Source organism: Lonchura striata, chromosome 1, assembly GCF_046129695.1.
Source record: "Lonchura striata isolate bLonStr1 chromosome 1, bLonStr1.mat, whole genome shotgun sequence".
NCBI classification, from domain to species: Eukaryota; Metazoa; Chordata; class Aves; order Passeriformes; family Estrildidae; genus Lonchura; species Lonchura striata.
Genome location: NC_134603.1, coordinates 60,885,147 through 60,903,335, shown reverse-complemented (window position 1 = coordinate 60,903,335; position 18,189 = coordinate 60,885,147). Strand labels below are relative to the sequence as shown.

The following is an 18,189-nucleotide window of genomic DNA, read 5'->3' as shown; positions in this document are numbered from 1 at the left end:
GAATTTCCCTGTTTCCAGTATTTTCATTTGAAAATAAGTTTTTCAGTATTACTAAGATATGCAGCTACTCCAAATATTCCTTCAACACACTTAAAATCAGAGCAGATAACAAGATGTGTGGAAGACAAAAAATTGTGTGACTCCTTTTTCATATGGTGGTCTCTACTCTGCTGATAGCTTAGTGCAGTTACAGCACTGTTTGGCTAAAAGAGTGTAAAAGTGAACAGTCTATCAAGGCTGAAGAAAGAAGTTTACTTTTCTAATTATATATTATCCATATTTCTGTTTAGTAAGATTTTTTCCTCTGTTTTCCTGAACATTAGTAACTGCAATATTTAAATCTGTTTTAAGTAGCTTATTTTGGGTAATATAAATTTTCCTGACTAAATATAAGATATTACTCTTAAATGAAAAATTACAAGAAAATTATTTCTTGTTGCCCATTTAAAAATTGCTCTGAAAACTTGAATGTAATTGAGAAAGAATCATTAGTTAATGTTTTGAACTAATAGGTCTTTGTCTTATAGTCTTATAATGAAAGCATCTTACATTACCAATAAAACCCCTGCATATTCACCAGGGATGGCAGCAGTCAGTCTAAGTAATGAAAATATTTGGGCACAGTCTGAAATCAAGTGGTGACAAGAAAGAGTTGAACTGTTCTCACTGAGAGGGTGAATAATATTATTTTTTATTTTCCTGCAGCTTTCTCTATTTACTGTTACCTCTCTCAGCACTGAACTTTGTGGTTCATTATGGGGCTTCTGGGAATGCTGCCAGCAAGATGTTCCTGATTGATGGTTCCGAAGCCAAAATTCAGGGGCTCTTACAATGTCTAGCCAGCTTTGGCACTGCTGTCTTCTGGGATTGCTTTCAATTTATATCATCCTACAGCAGGCTGTAAACCCATCTGCTTCCTGTTGTCCAGGAGTTTAATGGAGATTTCAGAGCAGCAGCAGATCAGCAGCATGCATAAAAAAAGAGGTACTCAGGGACTGACAGTCAGCAGCAGGGTCATGAGGGGCTTGGACTTCAGGTAATAACTTCAACAAACCAATCTGGATTAGGTGTGGGCTAGAACTGGATGCCAACTGTAAAATGATTTTGTGTTAGGGGAGAAAGATGCTTTAGTTGTCTGCCTTTAGGATTTCCCAGCAGGAGGAAAAGGTAAATGAAAAGTTTAGCAAGTGAAAATAAAGGTTGTTCTTGTTGATTTCTTTGCAGGTGTAATACTAATTAGAAATCATAATGCTTCATGAGTACATTTTCTATATTCTACAGATAGCTTGCTTTGGAAATGAGGAGCTCTGCTTCATTATGTGCATTAAAAAATAAAGGTGCAAAGAACTAGAATGCAACACACCTAGGTTCTTTTTTCCTTTTCTTCAATTTTAAGGTTATGCACATTTAAACTGTTAAAACCTTCTGCAAGAAAGTGGCATGTAAAGTATAATACACTTGAAAAAGAAGTACCATTGAACTGTAGGGTCTGTCTGTCCTTTCCAGTTAGCAATTAAAGAACTAACAACACTAACTGGTGCTGGTAAAATGTTGATAAAAGGTTGATCTAAATCTCTTGAGTAATCAGCAGGCTTTATTAATTGGATGTGTGGAATGGCAATTGAACAGCAATACTGTCAGCAGAAGGTGAGTTGAAACTGGATGTGCTTTTATTTCCTCGTTGGGGAAGTGGTGTAAAACTTGGCAGAAGCTGAGTGTTGGGTATGAGTTGATTAGGCTCTGTCCAGGCGTTTTGTTTTGCTTAAGGATACTTGTGTGGCATTGCATGGTGTGTTTGGGAGGATCATAGTGACTTTCCAGCAGTGCTTTGCAGTCTTTCATTGGAAACAATCAGAATGAATCTCAGCTAATTCACAGTTACTCCTCAGAAGCAACTGGTACTGGCTTCCTAAGCCGTTGGCTAACTTCAAGTGAGGAACAAATCTTGATCAGAAACACTAAGACTTCTGTAATAATTAAACTTCCCAGTAAAAGCATGACCGCCGTTATCATCAGAAACTCCCAGGAATCTAAGCCATGATGTTCCTGCTTTATTTGACAGTATTTCTGAGGACCAGAAGAGTAAAAGTGTATGTCATTGCCTCTTCTTCCCTCCCCCCATATGAGCTAAATTTTATCTTTCTGAACACATTGTTCAGTTCCTGATTTTTTTCCCCCAGCAATGTATTCTGTAAGTGCATAAAGCTTTCTGCATTTGTTTGTTTCAGTCTACATTTGTTTTGTCATTTTTCTGTAGTGTCATATGGTTGTGAGTAGATTAGAAACATAATCTAACTTGAGCAGCTTCACTCAAGTATTTAATGTATTATGTTCTACTATTTTAAAAATCTTTTTATTTGTAGCTACTTAGTTTTACCTTCAGATTTTCAGTTTGAATATTTAAAAAATAGAAATATAAAAAATACTTAATTTTATCCAATGTAAGTGCAGAAAGTTGAGTTCTTTTCAGGTTAGCTTAAGTAACAGATTTTCCTTTTGAATTATTTTTTCAAGATGCTTTCTTCAATGAGTTTGTAGCTATCTTGTAATGCCAGTTTGAATTTTTTTTTTTTCTTCAGTTACAAATATGAACCATCATCCATATGTCCTGCTATGAGCAGTGAAATGTAAAGTTCGCATGTAAAAGTGAAAAATTCTTCATACTTTTCTTAGCCAGTATGTTTTCCAGAACTTATATTCCTTACCTGTTATAAAGTGTGTAGCTGATATTCAGAAATTATTTCCTCAAAAATATCTTGTTTTCTGCTCATGGGTATGAAGCACAGACCTCAAAAAAGGTCAGAAAATATTCCCAAAACATTGTAGCTTCTTAGAAATTTAAATTCAAATTTGTATTCCTTTATGATAAATATTAATACTAGTAATATCATAAACCCTCTTGCATCCCATGGGACAGCAAGATTACTGGGTCAAAAGGAGATGTTTTCTTCCTTACAGGCATTATACTTTAATGAAAGCTTCAGCTGGAGTGTATTGTGCATATTTATTGACATTTCTTCAAGTAATGCATTTTTTTCCATGAGTCTGTCTACTTATTATTAAAAGTTTGGCACCCACAATTATTTAGTCAGTATAAAATGTTTGAGAACATGATTATGAATATATTTGACAAAACAGAAATTTTCATACTTCTAGTGGGAAAACTATTTCAATTATCCAAGATTTTGTGCAACGTTTGGGGGTAGGTGTTCTTAGTCTCGGTGTTTTTCCACTACTGTAATACAAAGGGACAATAGGGTATATGGTTAATTTGTTTTTCACCTTCAATACATGAAGATATTTGGAATATTTGTTTTGGTATTTAATGTCTTAGTACATGCAGCTTGCACCACATTTCCACAGTAAGTTAAGAAAGCAATCACAAAATTTAGTTGTGCTATAAAGAAGTATTAGTTTTAATTCCTCTTTTCTGCCCATAGCACAGTCTAAAAGAGGATCTCACTGGTTAGTAAGTCCTGTGCCTTCATGGTGTGCTTAAATATTTGCATTGCAAGTTAAATGTGTTTTAAGTGTATTGTGGCAATCTACAAATATGACTGCAGTTCCTGATCCATCGAAGTATATCTGCTTAAGTAACAGAGCCTATTTCTTGACTGCAAATAATATGCTTATCTATGTTATGTTTAATTTATGTGCAGCTTATCCTATTAGATAAGATTTGTCTTGCTGCTGGAAAGTTATACTAGAAAAAGTCAGGAGGGTTTAAGAAATTGTTATCTTACCCATTCGGTTTGTTTAGACAATATAAAGTGCTACTGCTGAGCTCCTGTGAAAATAGTTGCACCAAGACCTACAGTGGATACTCTTTTCAAGTGTGAATGAATGGTGATGCAGAGCTTGTGTGCAGCAACTGAAAAGTTCCTGCTTTCTAGAGGCTTGTGTGCATTTTCTCTGTGAACAAACCTTGTCCAAGATTACAAGCAGGTTAAGTAACTCTCTGATCACAGAGAGATCACACTGATCACTTCAGGGTGATCAGAGGTTCTTGAGGCCTTGCAAGGCAGCTAAAGCCTTAGAACACTGAATTTGCAGAGTCACCTTCAGTAGGATCAGATGATGGCCAAGAAAATTATTTTGAAATACCCTATCCATTATTGTCTAGAGCAATATTTCAGCTGTTATTGTTAATTGTAGCTACAGCTTCAATTGTACTCAAGTTAGGTCAAACCTAACATTTGCAACAAAGCAGCACATGCATACAAATGAAACCTGTGCAAGCACATGCTGACCTGACTCATTACTCACTACAAACATAACTTCTACTACCACAAGCATGGAAGCAACACCATGGAAGCTGTCATCCCATGCACCACCCAAGGGATGTTGGGGAGGTGTCTGCACTAATGGTTGCCATCAGTTGTTACTTCTCTGGGTATAATACAGCTGGTGTGGATCTGGGTCCACACCAGCTGTAGCTGGCAGCTTCTCACTCCAAAGGCAGCTTCTCACTCCAAAGGCAGCTTCTCACTCCAAAGGCAGAGTCCTACCTTCTTGCTGCTCCCTAGTCAGCAATGCCAGCATCTTCAGAGGAACTCCCTGAACACTGGCCTTCTGGAACTTGTGCATTGCATAGCTTACTTAATAAGATAAGTTTTTGTGTTGTTACGCTGCCTGTTTATTCTCTGGACCTTGCAGCTCAGTTTGTTTCTCTACAGTCGTGTTAGAGCCATAGTTTAGACACTTGTCTCAAGCAATTGAAGTGCCACAGGAGTGTACAAACTCCACCACAAATCTTAGATTTGCATTTAAGAATGGTATCTTATTCAACTACCAAGAGAGGAGCACTGATACGTATTTTGTATTCCAACAGCTGGTGTGTTTTCAGCCTGTAGTGCAAGATACACTTACATGCTACCCAAGGGCTTCCATATGGGAAATGTGGAAGGATCACTGTCTTCACTGGGAAGTGATCAGTGATCCACATTAGTAATCTTTCTGATTAGTGATCCATGAATCGGAAAGAATTGAAAATGATTGATTGCTGCAAATCTCAACTGTGTGCAATTTACAGTGATAGTTTTAGAGCTGTTAACAGTCTCTCACTGCAGAAGTTTCCTACCATTTTTGAAGCTGATCTTAAGGAAAGCAGGGATCCAGTTTGGTGATTTTTTTCAATCAAATATTTCATATACACTTGTTATAAATGTTAGGAAATTTGGTGTGTGACATTTTTGATGAATTGTAAATAGTGTCAAAGGCAGGTATATTCTGGAGGCTTGTTCTTTGTAGTCATGGTCCTACTATAGGTTCAGGATAGGTCTCAAGCTCTTCCATAAATACAGAGAACCTTATATCACAGGTTCCTGCTATACAGCTGCTCTGTGTTGTTTTATTTGGATGGTCTTTATGCTTTTAGCTGTGATTTTCCTTGGTGCCTCTTGAGCCATAGGCAGATATTCTTTGCACCTCAAGGGGCAAATAAGTCTCTGGGGACATCAATAGTATGTTGTGTGATGCCACATCTCAGTGCAGGGTGTCTCTATGAATCTCTGGTCTCTGCCCAACTCCTTGACCTGTGCACTCCTATCAGTTCTCTTCCAAAAACCTTCCTTTGCTGCTACCTCTGTCAGCTGAGGAACCACACATCAGTTGAAACCATGAAGGCACCACAGCAGAGCATCTGGTCCAAGCCCTGACTGTGCTTAGAGAAGTGGTGACTTTCTGACTAGTTTACTCAGGATGGGAACATTCATGTCCCAGACAAGAAGCTATATTATCCTGCTCAAACATTTGTTTGCTTTTCTCCTCAAAGCAAAAATAAATTGTAATTCATTGATGCCTCTCTCACCTGGGATAGAACTCTACCTGCTATTTCTTCAACTGCATTTCAGAAAAAAAAGATCTGGGCCAGTTGCACTGAAAATGAGAGTGTCCATCCATGAAATTGTGTATTGCTATAAGAGTAATATAAATATTGTTTTGTAATTGAATGATTTGGCTGATGTGGTGTCTTGGTTTTTGTAGCCTGATAAGCCTATTGCATGCTGGGACTGAAGTAGTGTCAAGTGGAAATACAGAAGGAGATAAAAGACTGTAGCTAGTTGAGTTAGATGTATTAAAATTGTTTCCTAAAACAGCAATAAAAATGCAGGTAGTTGAGGCTTTACTTAATGAGAAACTTTTTTGTCAGACAAGTCCTGTAAGTGACAGAAGGAATTACTTGTCTCTGGGTAAAATCTACATGCTCACCTGTGTGAGGTTGCTGAAATTGGGTTTCATTTCTTTCTTCAGAGTGAAGTTATGAATATAAGTTGCTCTTAAAGGTGCAAACTTACCTGTAACATTTCTGGCTACATAATAGAGAATTGTATTAAAAAAACCTAATTTTTCTTTAAATGTGAAAGTATGTTATATCGGTAGTTTACTTGTATATTTGTAGTACTGCAGTCATCTGAAATGCATTGACTGAATTACAGTTCTTTTACTGTTCTTCAGCTTTTGAACTGCAACACTTAAAAATCACACATCAGTTACTACTTTACTGCTGAAATATACCTTACTGATTTGCTTTCTCTTTTTAGGTGTCTTGGCTTTTTAATCCGGCAAGAAGTGAAATAACAAGTCTAGATAGTGGAAATATAGATGACATTTTAAGTGAGTACTTTGAATAATTTTTTTCCTTGTGTGTCTGCAGTTACTTATTGGTGTGAATATTGCAGTGGTATTAAATGAATATTCATACCCTAGCTTTGAATATATGAATTGCAGTCAGCTTAGAAATATTAAATGCCTGTGGTCTAAATTAGCTGTCTGAACTAATGTATTGCACTGAGAATTTGAAGTGTCTTAAGAAAATAACTGTTATCTTGTTTGCAGAAGGGAATGCTTGATTGCATAACCAAAACTAGTCTAGAGGACATTTTAAAAGCTTCACCCCAAAAAATAGCAGCAAGTGAAACCCATGGTTATGGGCCTTAAGTATCTTGCTTGTTCAGCTCTGCCTTTTCTCAGGTTAAGCACTGTTCTGATTCTGGTGGCTCATAGAATGGAAATCTTTAAATTAAACAAATACGTGTTTCTTGTCTGAAACCTTTCCCTCTGAGAAGTATGCAACTTGCCTGTATTTGGTTGTCTTTGCAGGAAAAAGTTATTACATTGTTTCAAATATATCCAGGGTGAAAATCTTTAATAAGGTCTGGACTAAAATCTGCTTTATGATGAGATTGCTTTGTGATATGAGAGCTGTTTGTAAATACCTTTTCTGCAATGGAAAATATAAAATTATTTTATACAATGTAATTCACAAAAGGGAATATATGCTAAGTGTAAATGCTTCTGAAATTCATCCCATTACTCTCAAGAAATACTTTGTACGTTGGAAGTAACCCTAAACTTTTCAGTGCTTGTTATTTACCTATTCACTACTGGCATCCCTTGTTGATAATGAAAATCTTAACACCATAATTGTAAACAAACTGTGGTGTTCTCCAGCCTACTCAAGAGTTGTCTTTATCAGCATGTTGTCTTTTCCAGGCTTTCAGCATCCTTATCTTCACATGTAACTGCTCTACAGCTTTGTCAAGTTTCTGCTTTGTCAGTATTTCTGCTTTATAAAGCTGTGGCTGATACTCTGCAGCTTGAGTTTGTATTTCATTTTTTTTCAGTGTCTACGTCAGTACTACTACTAAAAATTAATTTAAAGCATGGCTACTTATTATGTTCTATAATGATAATACTTAATTTTTGAGCCGGAAATCTATCCTTTTTTGATTATTTTTCATATGTGAAAAACAAAGCATAAGAACCTTATTTAATTACTTCATTATATGTATCCCTGTACTACTGCATTTTTTTAGTGTTCCTTAGCGTTTTTCTGTTTTGGGGGACTGAAAATTTCTTTGCTACCTTTTTCCATAGTATCCAGATGAAATAAGACAAGTAAGGACAAACCAGAGCAAGTTGCACAGACAGGTTGCCTGTTCATCAGTCTTCTACCCCAAATAGTTGGGATTTCAGCTTTCAACTAATTTTTAACACTTACAAATAATAGAGCTAGTGCTTAAGAGCTACTAGAGTTCAATTTCTGGATGTGAGTGCCTTAATTTTAAATCCAGAAATAATTTTTGCTGCATATGTCACTTAATTACTTTGTGTGTCTTAATGTTTTAATTATTTACATATTTTTTTTTGTCTTATATGTCAATAAAGTCAATAGACCACTTGACTGAAGGCCTCTTTCATCTTTTTCCCATTTGTTATAGATTATATTTCAGATGAGATTTAGCCCAGCAGTTTTCTAGCAATCAGACTAAGCTTTATACTGAATCATCTAGAAATACTTGCTTTTGTAGTTTTTTTGCACATACTTTTATAATCTCGAATAAAAGAACTGAGAAGTTTGCCTCACAATGTGACATTGGGCTTTTTCTTTTTCTTTCTTCTCAGACAATGCAGATGTTGCTTTAGTTAATTTTTATGCTGATTGGTAAGTTACTCAAGTTGGATTATTTTTTATATTTAAGCTTCTGTCTTGAAAACTGTCATGTTTGGCTATAGTTTTCTCATTGAAAATACAGTAGTCTCTTGCTTTCAAACCCAATTCTTTCCTGGGTTTATGTCCCAATTTTTCTCCTTCTGTCTATGCTTGCTTGGTTCACATTATAATAGGCTATAGTTTTAAAACATTGTTGCTTTAATTATGATGATTAATTTTAGGCATACAATAATAATTCCTCAACATAGCACATTGCCAGTCTGTAATGTAACCTGACTTACAAGTGAGAACAGATCAGTTTTGGTCATGGAAGTTGTCTGTTTTTAGGGTGGAGAAGAATGGGGGACAAGAAGCTACAATGGCTTCTTGTAACATGGTAACACATACATGCTGCATACATGTGTAGCATGCAGCTGGGATGCCCAGAGTCAGGTTTTTTCAGAAGGTGGACTTCAGCTCTCTTGGCATTTTGAGAGCAAGACTTGCTCTTCACTTACATGTTTGATGTTGCAGACATAACTGCATTCCCAGGCTGTCACTGTTATGTTTAAGGTGGGTTTCAGTGCAGGCTGGTTTATTGAAAGTCTACTCTTTGAAGTCTCATTCTCACAATTTCTACAGTGCCATTTTGCATCTCCAATTTAAAAATCTGCCATATGCCTGGAAGGACAGAGTATAAAATTATTTTATTGACATATTGGTAATGGGCTTATTCATGACTGTTACCCTAAACTCCCTAAAGCCACTGAAGCATCTTTACAATCCTACCGTGTTTTCTGTGGGCAAAAAAGAAAAAATTTGCATCGAAATCTGACATTATTGGAAGAAGGGACCCTTAGGGTTCTCTTTGTTCTTCTTCTGTAAAGGTAGTCTACTCAAATTCTGCCAAACCTGAGCAATAATATAATATGTAATACTTACAATACTTGTATTGTTGACCCATAGAAAATTACCTGTGATATTTCTTGAAGGTGTTGGTGAATATTTCAATCTCAACAATCTAAGGAATAACTTTTACTACATTTTTAAAATTACTTTCCACGGGGTAATTCAGGTAGAAAAAAATTAACAACACACTTTCTGAATAGAATATATTTCCTAAAGGCTTATAATTGATTAATGGTGTTTCCTAGGGAGATAAAGGAGGAGAGCATGTGTTGAACTATATATTCTTTCAGAATTACTTTTTTTTTCTGCACCTGATCCATTCAAGTTAGTTTTGAACTGATTTTTATCCAGTCAGTTGCTGGGAAGATTGTAGGTATATGTGTTTTTTTTCCAATACCTTTTCTTTGTTTGTTTTTTTTTTTTTTTCCTTTTCCTTCAAAGATTGAAATGTTCCAGTAGTTGCCAACAGAAATATTTCAAAGTGATATTTTGAAGTCACGATTTTGCGTTCCATTTACAGGTGCCGCTTCAGCCAAATGCTGCATCCTATTTTTGAGGAAGCTTCTAATGTAATCAAAGAAGAATATCCAGATAAGAATCAAGTGGTGTTTGCTAGAGTAGACTGTGATCAGCATTGTAAGTAAATCTTGATTTAGGTTTTTCCGTGCTGTCCTGCTACCAAGTTAGTAATTGTATTGAAAAATACACTAAATATCCATGCAAAGTGTAGTTGTAGCTGGCCCATCATTTAGCTCAGGGTTGCTTTTATTACATCAGCAAAACTCTTCTTCCAAATCTGTAAGAATATTGGTCATTTCCAATATTTCTTTCTCATTGCATTCCTCAACAACCTTTAGTTAAATCAGTTCAGCCTATCTCATTTAATGAGGAATAAAAGGCTGTGATTATAAATTGAATTGTCTCATTGAGGTGTCAGTGAAGCACTAGTGCAACAAATGATGCAGGTCTTCATGACCAAGAAGAGGAAGGGGTAACCTACCACTGTTAGCATGAAGAATATGTTCTGATCAGATCTTCCTTCCACCTTGGAGTCATGGTGGGGGCTGTAAGTTTCCTTTTACACGACCAGGCAGGGATCAGAGCTTTGCTTTGTTACACATGCCATCAGTTGCCTATTTGGGCTGGGCCAGAAGTACATGAAAATTATATGCAAAATCTTACTTTATGCTGGTACTAATTCCTAAAGTTCCTTTTAAATCCTTTAATAAGTAAAATGTGAGAAACATCTGCTGCACATTGAAAGGCAAATGAATAGTAGCAGGATTTTTATTACGCTGTTGGATCAGCTGTGTTATTTTATGCTTCTTGGAGAACAGCATTTCTAGGAATAATTTCTTTACAGTGGCTTGTGATTCCCAAAGAGTATTAACAGAGAAGTTCAGTTTAATCAATACTGATTATACTATTTGGGCTTTACAAAACTGTTAATTTGTAAGGACAAGCATCACTGGAAATTGGCTTATCTTTTAATGTCAATATAACAGCAAAATTTCCTATAAAGTTCCCACTAAAGGCCATAGTAAAATCAGCCTGTGTTGTTGAGTTTTATTGTTGAGGTTTAAATTAACTGCTGCAGACCGTGCTTTGGTTGCAGTAGCTTCAGTTGCTTGAATAACTCAGAGAGTCTGGGCTGCTGGATGTCTAGCTATGAGATGTTCTTGTCTTAGCAATTATAGTTAAGAAAACTTTTTTTTTGTCCCCCACCAAGTGTCTGAAACGCTTTAAAAGTTTCATATGCTCATCAAGTCTCATATGCTCTTTGAATTAAGGTAATTGGCGCTTGTTGCAGAGAGCTAAGAGGAGGAGATGCTACAGGAGAGATTGTCATCCCTCCTGTACTTACAGTGGGCTAAGTAGTAGGAGGCAGCCAGGAGTTTTGGTTTTCTTTATATTTCTGGAATACCATTAGTTCTCTGTATTTACTATTTTCGTCCTTAATTTAAGTTGATGAGCATGACTGCTGTTGCAGAAGATGTAAAATGTGAGAATTAAAAATGAAATCCTTTAATGACAGGCAATTTACATTGCCTTCTTGAATTGAAATAACAGAGCTGTGCATGTCATTCCTAGTTTCTAGTATTTATTTGCTGGGTTTTAAACAATGGTATATTTTATGGCACACAATTATTGGGCATGTCCTGAAGTTTTAGGTATTTTAACTTGGATTTTAACATGTGCAATAGCAGCTTTTTAGTAAGAAAGCAGATATTGCTGTATTATCAAGGTTGGGCATGTGTAGTATTTTGCTGAATGCTGGTGTCAAGATTGTTAGTGGTTTAGGATTTTTTTACTCAAGCTTTATATTTTTGGATGTGTTTAGCAACACTAGAGGTTTTATGTCAATATTTTGGTGGTTTGTTATGCCTGTAGATTTCATACCACTAGTAATTTGCTATTAGAATGGTGTTCTAGAGATGGTGGATTATTTGCATTACAAATGATTTGGTTCTTTTTGAGGCCAAGACTCTGTAGGGAACCCAAATAGCTGATTTCTGGCCACTCAAAATCAGCTTTCAGAGTGGTTACTCAGGCATAGATTCTTTCTGTTTAATGCACTATTATTGAAGCACACTGCAGGGCCTAACAGCTCACACCAGCTTCTGAGGGTAAAGCAAATTAGAGAGAATTATTGATGTGCTGCCAAATGTTTGATGCCTAATGACAAAACCATCATTCTCTCTGCTCTTATAGCAAATATAAAGATGTTTTTTCTGGAAAGTGATAGTCCCTTATGTGATAAAATACAAAAATATACATATTAACACTATATTAAGCCTCTGCATGTGTTATATTTTACATTAGTTTGTAATGTTGTGGAAGATAATTATACCTGAAATGTGTAGGCAAAGTCACCAGGCTGTGTTTAAGCTGGCGTGTAACATACACTAAAGGTAAATCTAGAGCAGGTAGTTAAAGCAGGTACTCTTTGCTTTTGCAAGACCACATCCTTTTATAATTTAAAAATGTCTGAGTTGTGCTACATTGTGTCTTGTTAATATTTGATGATTTTTATATGTTCAGTTTAGTAATTCAGCTATCTTAAATATTAGACACCTCTCATTCAAGTATAATACCTAGTAATAGTGATCTTCTATATAAAATTACAGATGATCTTACTGCACGGACATTATTAGGAATGTTTTGTTTCATGATTTGTGGTATTTTGTTTGTCTGAGTTTTTTGGGGTGATTTTTTTTCTTGCTTGTATTTCAGGATGTTTTTAATCATTTGTGTTAAGCAGCAGTGTTGGAAACTCACTTGGTACAATAGATTTCCTGTATTTCTCTTCTCTGTGATTGGATGTTGCAATCTAGAACTCATATTTCTCTTGGGAAGAGTTTATGTTTTGGACAGTTTCTCTGAATTCAACATTAGGAGCTGTGGTACAAAATTCTTGTCAATTGGAGTATATATTTTGGGGGTTTGATTCTACTGCACCATGTTTTTCTTTGGTTTCTGATAAAAAATAGTAGCTAGTTTGAATAGATCTTTCTGCCTCCAAACATAAATCAATTTCTCACTGAGGGTATGTAAGGAGATGCTTTGCTGGACAGACTGTTTAGGGAACTGTTCTTCATTCTAAATGTGTCTGGAAGGGGTATTTTCCCTCAGTTTTGTGAGCTGCTGCTCTCTGTGACTGGCTGTTTCTGCATTGTGTGCTCAGTGTCTGCAGAGATGAAATTGTGTTGCTACTGTGCCTTTGGTAACCAAAAGAATTCAATGATAACAATTTTAGACCTGCATAAAGAAACTCCAAATGAAACTCTAAACAAGCATGAGGATTTCATTGCATTCTTGTCATTTTGCTTGGGAAAAAAAATCAGTCTGAGAGAGTTATCTTGGGGTAAAGTAAAAAGTGTGATAGATTTGGAGAGGTTGTTGATGGCACTCCTTAGTGTATAAAAGTGATTTTATTAGTCTGTCAAAGAAGATTATGGGATGCCTACTGATGAGGCCTTGCTTAGAGCAGGCATGGCTGTTGCGAATGCTCCTTTGCAGCAGAAGGTGGTTTAAATTTGCTGTTACCTGAGTTTGATACAGAATATTGATTGCTGTCCTTTTACCTGTTTTGGTCCATCATATAAGCCACCAGTATCACAATCATTGGAGTAGGATGCCTAGTTTAGATGCTTTCCCAAGTTCTTTTCTAATTCTGCTTCTTCTGAGTATTCCGCCAGGGCTTACAATTTCTTGCAAGTGTCACAAGAGCAGTAGTTTAACTGGGGAGAATTTATGATGTATTATGAAAGTAAAAGGTACCTATCAAAGTCAGATTTCATTTTTCATCTGTAGTGTGCCCTGGTGGATAGCCTGAGGGACTTGAAAAGATGTTGACTGATCTCAAGTGAGCTAGCAGAATACTCATTTGGTCATTCCAGCTTCAAATATACAGCTGAAAGAATTTGTTATTTTTGAGATGGAAGATACTGCAGAAGGGTAGGAAGTCTTAAGATGATTTGACACACAAAATAAAGATTAATATTAGACCCAGAAAATTCAAGGTCTCTCTCTATGTAGCTGTGCAACTCCTACAACCATCATGTAACACCAAAGTTAGGAAGTGCAGTAGTTTCGGTTTCTGCTAGCTCTTCCTCAGACAATATGAAGAGACCACCCTCCTCTCTTCTAGAAAAAGGGACACTGAGTATTTTCAGAAGTTATTTTTACAGGGTTTGAGTTTTGAAACTTTGATTTTCTTTCAGATAACTTTTCAGACTGTTATAGTCCTCTCTTCAGCATGTGAATTCTTCAGGTGCTGCATTATATGATGAGGTAGGCATTTAGGATAATTAGCAATATTGCTCGAATCCGAATCCTACCGGACATGTTTTTTGAGAACCAGTCCTGTAGACTTAAAATCTAAATATTTCTTTAGTCAGAGTGTGAATTATGGCACTGAAAAATTAGAACAGTGTACTGAGTTAATGGTGACCCTTATAAATATTGCTGGTCCTTCACTGGGAAGGACCTTCTTACCTACATTGTGGGTGGGAGCCTTCTTCAATATAGTGGGTCTTGGTGCAGTTTTTCAGCACTTTATTCATTGTACATTTAATTGCAACTCGGTGGCAGTAGAATTGAGATTCTTGGTGATGTAATCTGATATTTGGATAATCTGAACTTTGGATAGTGTATTGTGGTGTTAACCTAGAATGGTGGAGTCTGAAGCATCCTGGGAAACAAGTCACTGCTGTTTCCCAGGCTGTGTGCTTGCCTGAAGCTGTAGCTTGGGTAATGTGTGTACACACCATGAGAAAAGCCTGACACCCCACAAAATGGGCTTTGGCATTCTTTTGAATAGAGGAACACATAATGCTCTGGAGAAATGGGTGACAGTACAGGAGATAACGATGAAGATATGGATCACAAATGATAGCTCACAAATCCTGCTTTCTTAGAGGATCTTGCTCAGAAGATGATGTGGGAGACTGTCTTAGAAAACATGAGTGTAAATGTCAGGTTCCACATCAAAGTTTGTTTCAAAATAAGAGCTGCTGTCTCTTCCCTGTTGTAAGACAGAGCTTTGCTCAGGAGAAGTTATTGATCAATGCAGTGCATCTGAAGAGACCTGGGCGACTGTGAGATATTCATGTTGGAGTTGGCAGAATGAATAGTGGAAAAAAGTCTAGGCAGTTTGGAAATGGTTGCATATGAACAGGTAAACGTCCTAAATGGGGAGAAGAATCATCTGAATCCAACAGTCATTGCTGTGCTCAAAGCTTCTGATTTGTACAAGAATGTGATCAAATATGTTGGTAACTTTCTATCATAACTAATGTGAAACTATTCTGGTAGCACAAAGACTAAATTTGTGATTTAATGATTAATTCAGCAAAATACAGACACAAGGTTTATTCCTTTCAATGCCTTCGTATCTGAAGAAAATAAAAAGTCAGAGCTGTAGTTGGGAGACTTTTTATTTTAGGTAGGTTGCCCTTGTCTGTTTCAAATACCTCTTTTCATTAGAAAATGGGCAGTGGGAATGTCAGGAAATATTTTTAAATTTAATTTAGGATTTACTATAACTAATGCAATCTGTGAATGAGCTCAAACAATATTCCATATATTTGCATTGTGTATTTCCAATTTTAAAAGGAATATATTTTGTAGTTGCACTGCTTATGCTAACTCTACCTGTGTCAAATGCCAGGGCTTAATGAAGCATTTAAGGTTTACTTTGTTTGACTTTTGAATGAATTCAAACAATTTTTCATGTACTTGCATTTTATTTTTTGTAAAAAGATGGTTTTCAAATACTTACTTGTGTAGGAGTGTCATTTCTCTGTGTTAGTTCAAATACCAGCATTCATGGAATCTCAATGTAATTTGTAAAGATCATGCAGGTACTGACTTATGAAATAATGTTTGAATTCAGCTTTGACAGTGGGCATTTATTACCATTAATTTTTTTACACAACTTCAGTCCTTAATGAAGATCCACATCCTTAGGTACTGCAATCTCCATCTTGGAGAACCTTCATGACCCCCTGAATGTCCATTCTTCAACCCTTGCATCCTCCTATAGCTGTGGAAATAACACAAGGGAAAAAGGTCCATATGAGACAAAAAAGTGTGGGGATAGGTGTTCTCTCACTGTGCAGGTCTGTGACAAGGGGAGTTGTTAATCTCAGTGTGCTTCAGTGAAATCTTGGCACATTGTGCTCCTTGTCCCTTATCAGACCTTGGTCAAGGTTGCATCAGCTCATGTACTGTCAGACCAAAGGTCCTTCTATCAGCAGGGGAGAAGGGCAGCAAATGCCTGGCTTGCAGATGTTATTTTTCTTCTACCAAGCAAATATAAGGTGATTCCTCTCCTGCTGTACTTGTTACCTTCTTGCAGGCAGCTCTTAGGTACTTTAACTAAAACGTGATAGAGTTTAAGGGAAGAAAACATTATTAATCTAATGTTCATTATTGTTAAATATATTGACATCCTCCATGGAGAAATTTGTATTAATTTGAAATAAAAGTACTCTTCACTGACGGCATAAAATGTTTTACCTTAATTTTTTCTGTAATTAGTGCATTAAGAAATGCACACTTCTGGGATATTTAGGAAAGAAGTCAAGGCCTCTTAGTCGAAATTGATAAGCTGAATTCTGTGCTGTTTTATAGTGATGCAAAGCTTTTTAGTAACTGGACTAAGCTGGTGAAGCTTTGAAATTTACTTGGGAGATGTTGGAGAACATTTTTGTGGAGTAGACCTGGTTCTTATTCTTTTGCTATGCACATTTTGTTTTCGGTTCTTGGAGTCACCTAAGCTGTGCAACTGGTACAGAGACTGTTTTCAGTAACTAAAGCTGCAAATAGGATTAGTATTGTTCTAGCAGCAGTTGATTTCACTGGGAGTTCTCCAGTCAGCATGGAATTCAGACTTCTCCATTCTCTTTAAAAAAGAGTAAGTGTAAGATAGAAAGCAAATCTCCTTTGTGGTAAATATATAACTGAGAAGGGACATTTTTGTCAGAGTGGATTTGTTCTCACATCATTCAGTACTGTGCCACATGTACTCATGGACCCCATTTGGTTGCCTTCCTACTGTGGGCTAATCCAGGTTACCTGAAAGGTACCCTGTGACTTGTAAGGAGTCCATGAAAAGTAAGGATGTATACTTCCTCTCTCTGTCAACTGAATGAAACTTCTGTCTCCAAAGGATAGATCAGTCTGCTGAAGTGACTACCTCTGTCTTTCCTTGAGACAGAAAAGAAGGGGAAGTGTGGTGGGTGTGGTTGACTGGAACGAGTTTCCTCAAATGGTTTAGTAGCTCAGGGAAGATGGGCATATTTGGGGGGCATTTAGTTGAGTTTAGGTCCAGAGGTATAGGTAAACTGCATCCCACTCTGTAAAAGAAGATAAACAGTTTTCACAGGGTCTGTGAGGTTTTTTTTTCCCCTATATTTATTTCAAGAGGAGGAGTGAACAGGTGGGAATAATTAAGCAAAGCAAAACCCAAAGGAAAGTGCTTGTGGAAATCTATCTAACATTACACATTTTGTCTTTATTGTTTGTTTTCATTCTTGCTTTCCTAAGAACCAAAAGTATATCTGGTTAACTCATTTCTTCAGTTCCTCCTCATAAAATTGTCAAGTTCTTTGCTGGACTTCAGCCACATGTGAAAAGGGGAAGAGCATTCAAAGCTATTAAGTATTTAAAAAACTTTGATTAAAGCAGTTGCTGAATATTGGAGATGCACAAACCCAGTTTCTACACCGTAACAAAGGTTGTTTTAAAAACTCAAGGCAGCTGGATCCTGCTCAGTGTGCCATGAATCACTTGGTGGTTGGTTATGTGTAAGCTTCCCCATCAATGTGTGGCTGGGAACTACCTGCAATTCCTATTGCAATTTGCTAATTTAGCCAAGTAGAAGAGGGACAAAGGGGCATGTTAAGAACTCTGGTGGGATCTAATGCAGAACACCATGAATGCCTGAGTAGTGGCTGCAGTTCAGGGGCACAGGATGTACATGTGTAGGAAACCGGTCTGTATTGTTCTGCTTAGCTTTCTTCTTTGCTGCTCTTCTGATTTTCCTATAAAGTCTTTTTTGTTATTATTCTTTTATATTTCTATGCAAATACAAATACATGCCAGTACATGTTACTTTTTTTGTGTGAAGCTCTGTGTGGTCCAAGTCTGGAAAAAGACTGGACTGCATGCATAGATGTGAATGAAGACTTGTCTTGGAGTGAATGATGTTACTGGTTGACCGAAGAGGTGTTTGCCTTAATCTAGAAACCTCAAATTTAGTGTTTGTTCAAAACCTGAACAGCTCAGAACTGTGACAGCAGTTTTCTGGCCTTCACAGCCTTCAAAAAATACTTTGCACA

At 36.6% G+C, this 18,189-nt stretch overlaps 1 protein-coding gene across 1 annotated transcript in view; it reads left to right on the top strand.

Annotated features, from left to right (window-relative positions):
• The window catches only part of ERP44 (endoplasmic reticulum protein 44), a 47,277-nt gene that overhangs the window by 12,698 nt on the left and 16,390 nt on the right, over positions 1 to 18,189 (top strand). The window contains exons 2-4 of the mRNA XM_021528688.3: positions 6,543 to 6,615; positions 8,407 to 8,446; positions 9,864 to 9,979. Coding sequence (XP_021384363.1) covers positions 6,543 to 6,615; positions 8,407 to 8,446; positions 9,864 to 9,979 — 229 coding nt within the window. The remainder of the gene's footprint in view (positions 1 to 6,542; positions 6,616 to 8,406; positions 8,447 to 9,863; positions 9,980 to 18,189) is intronic.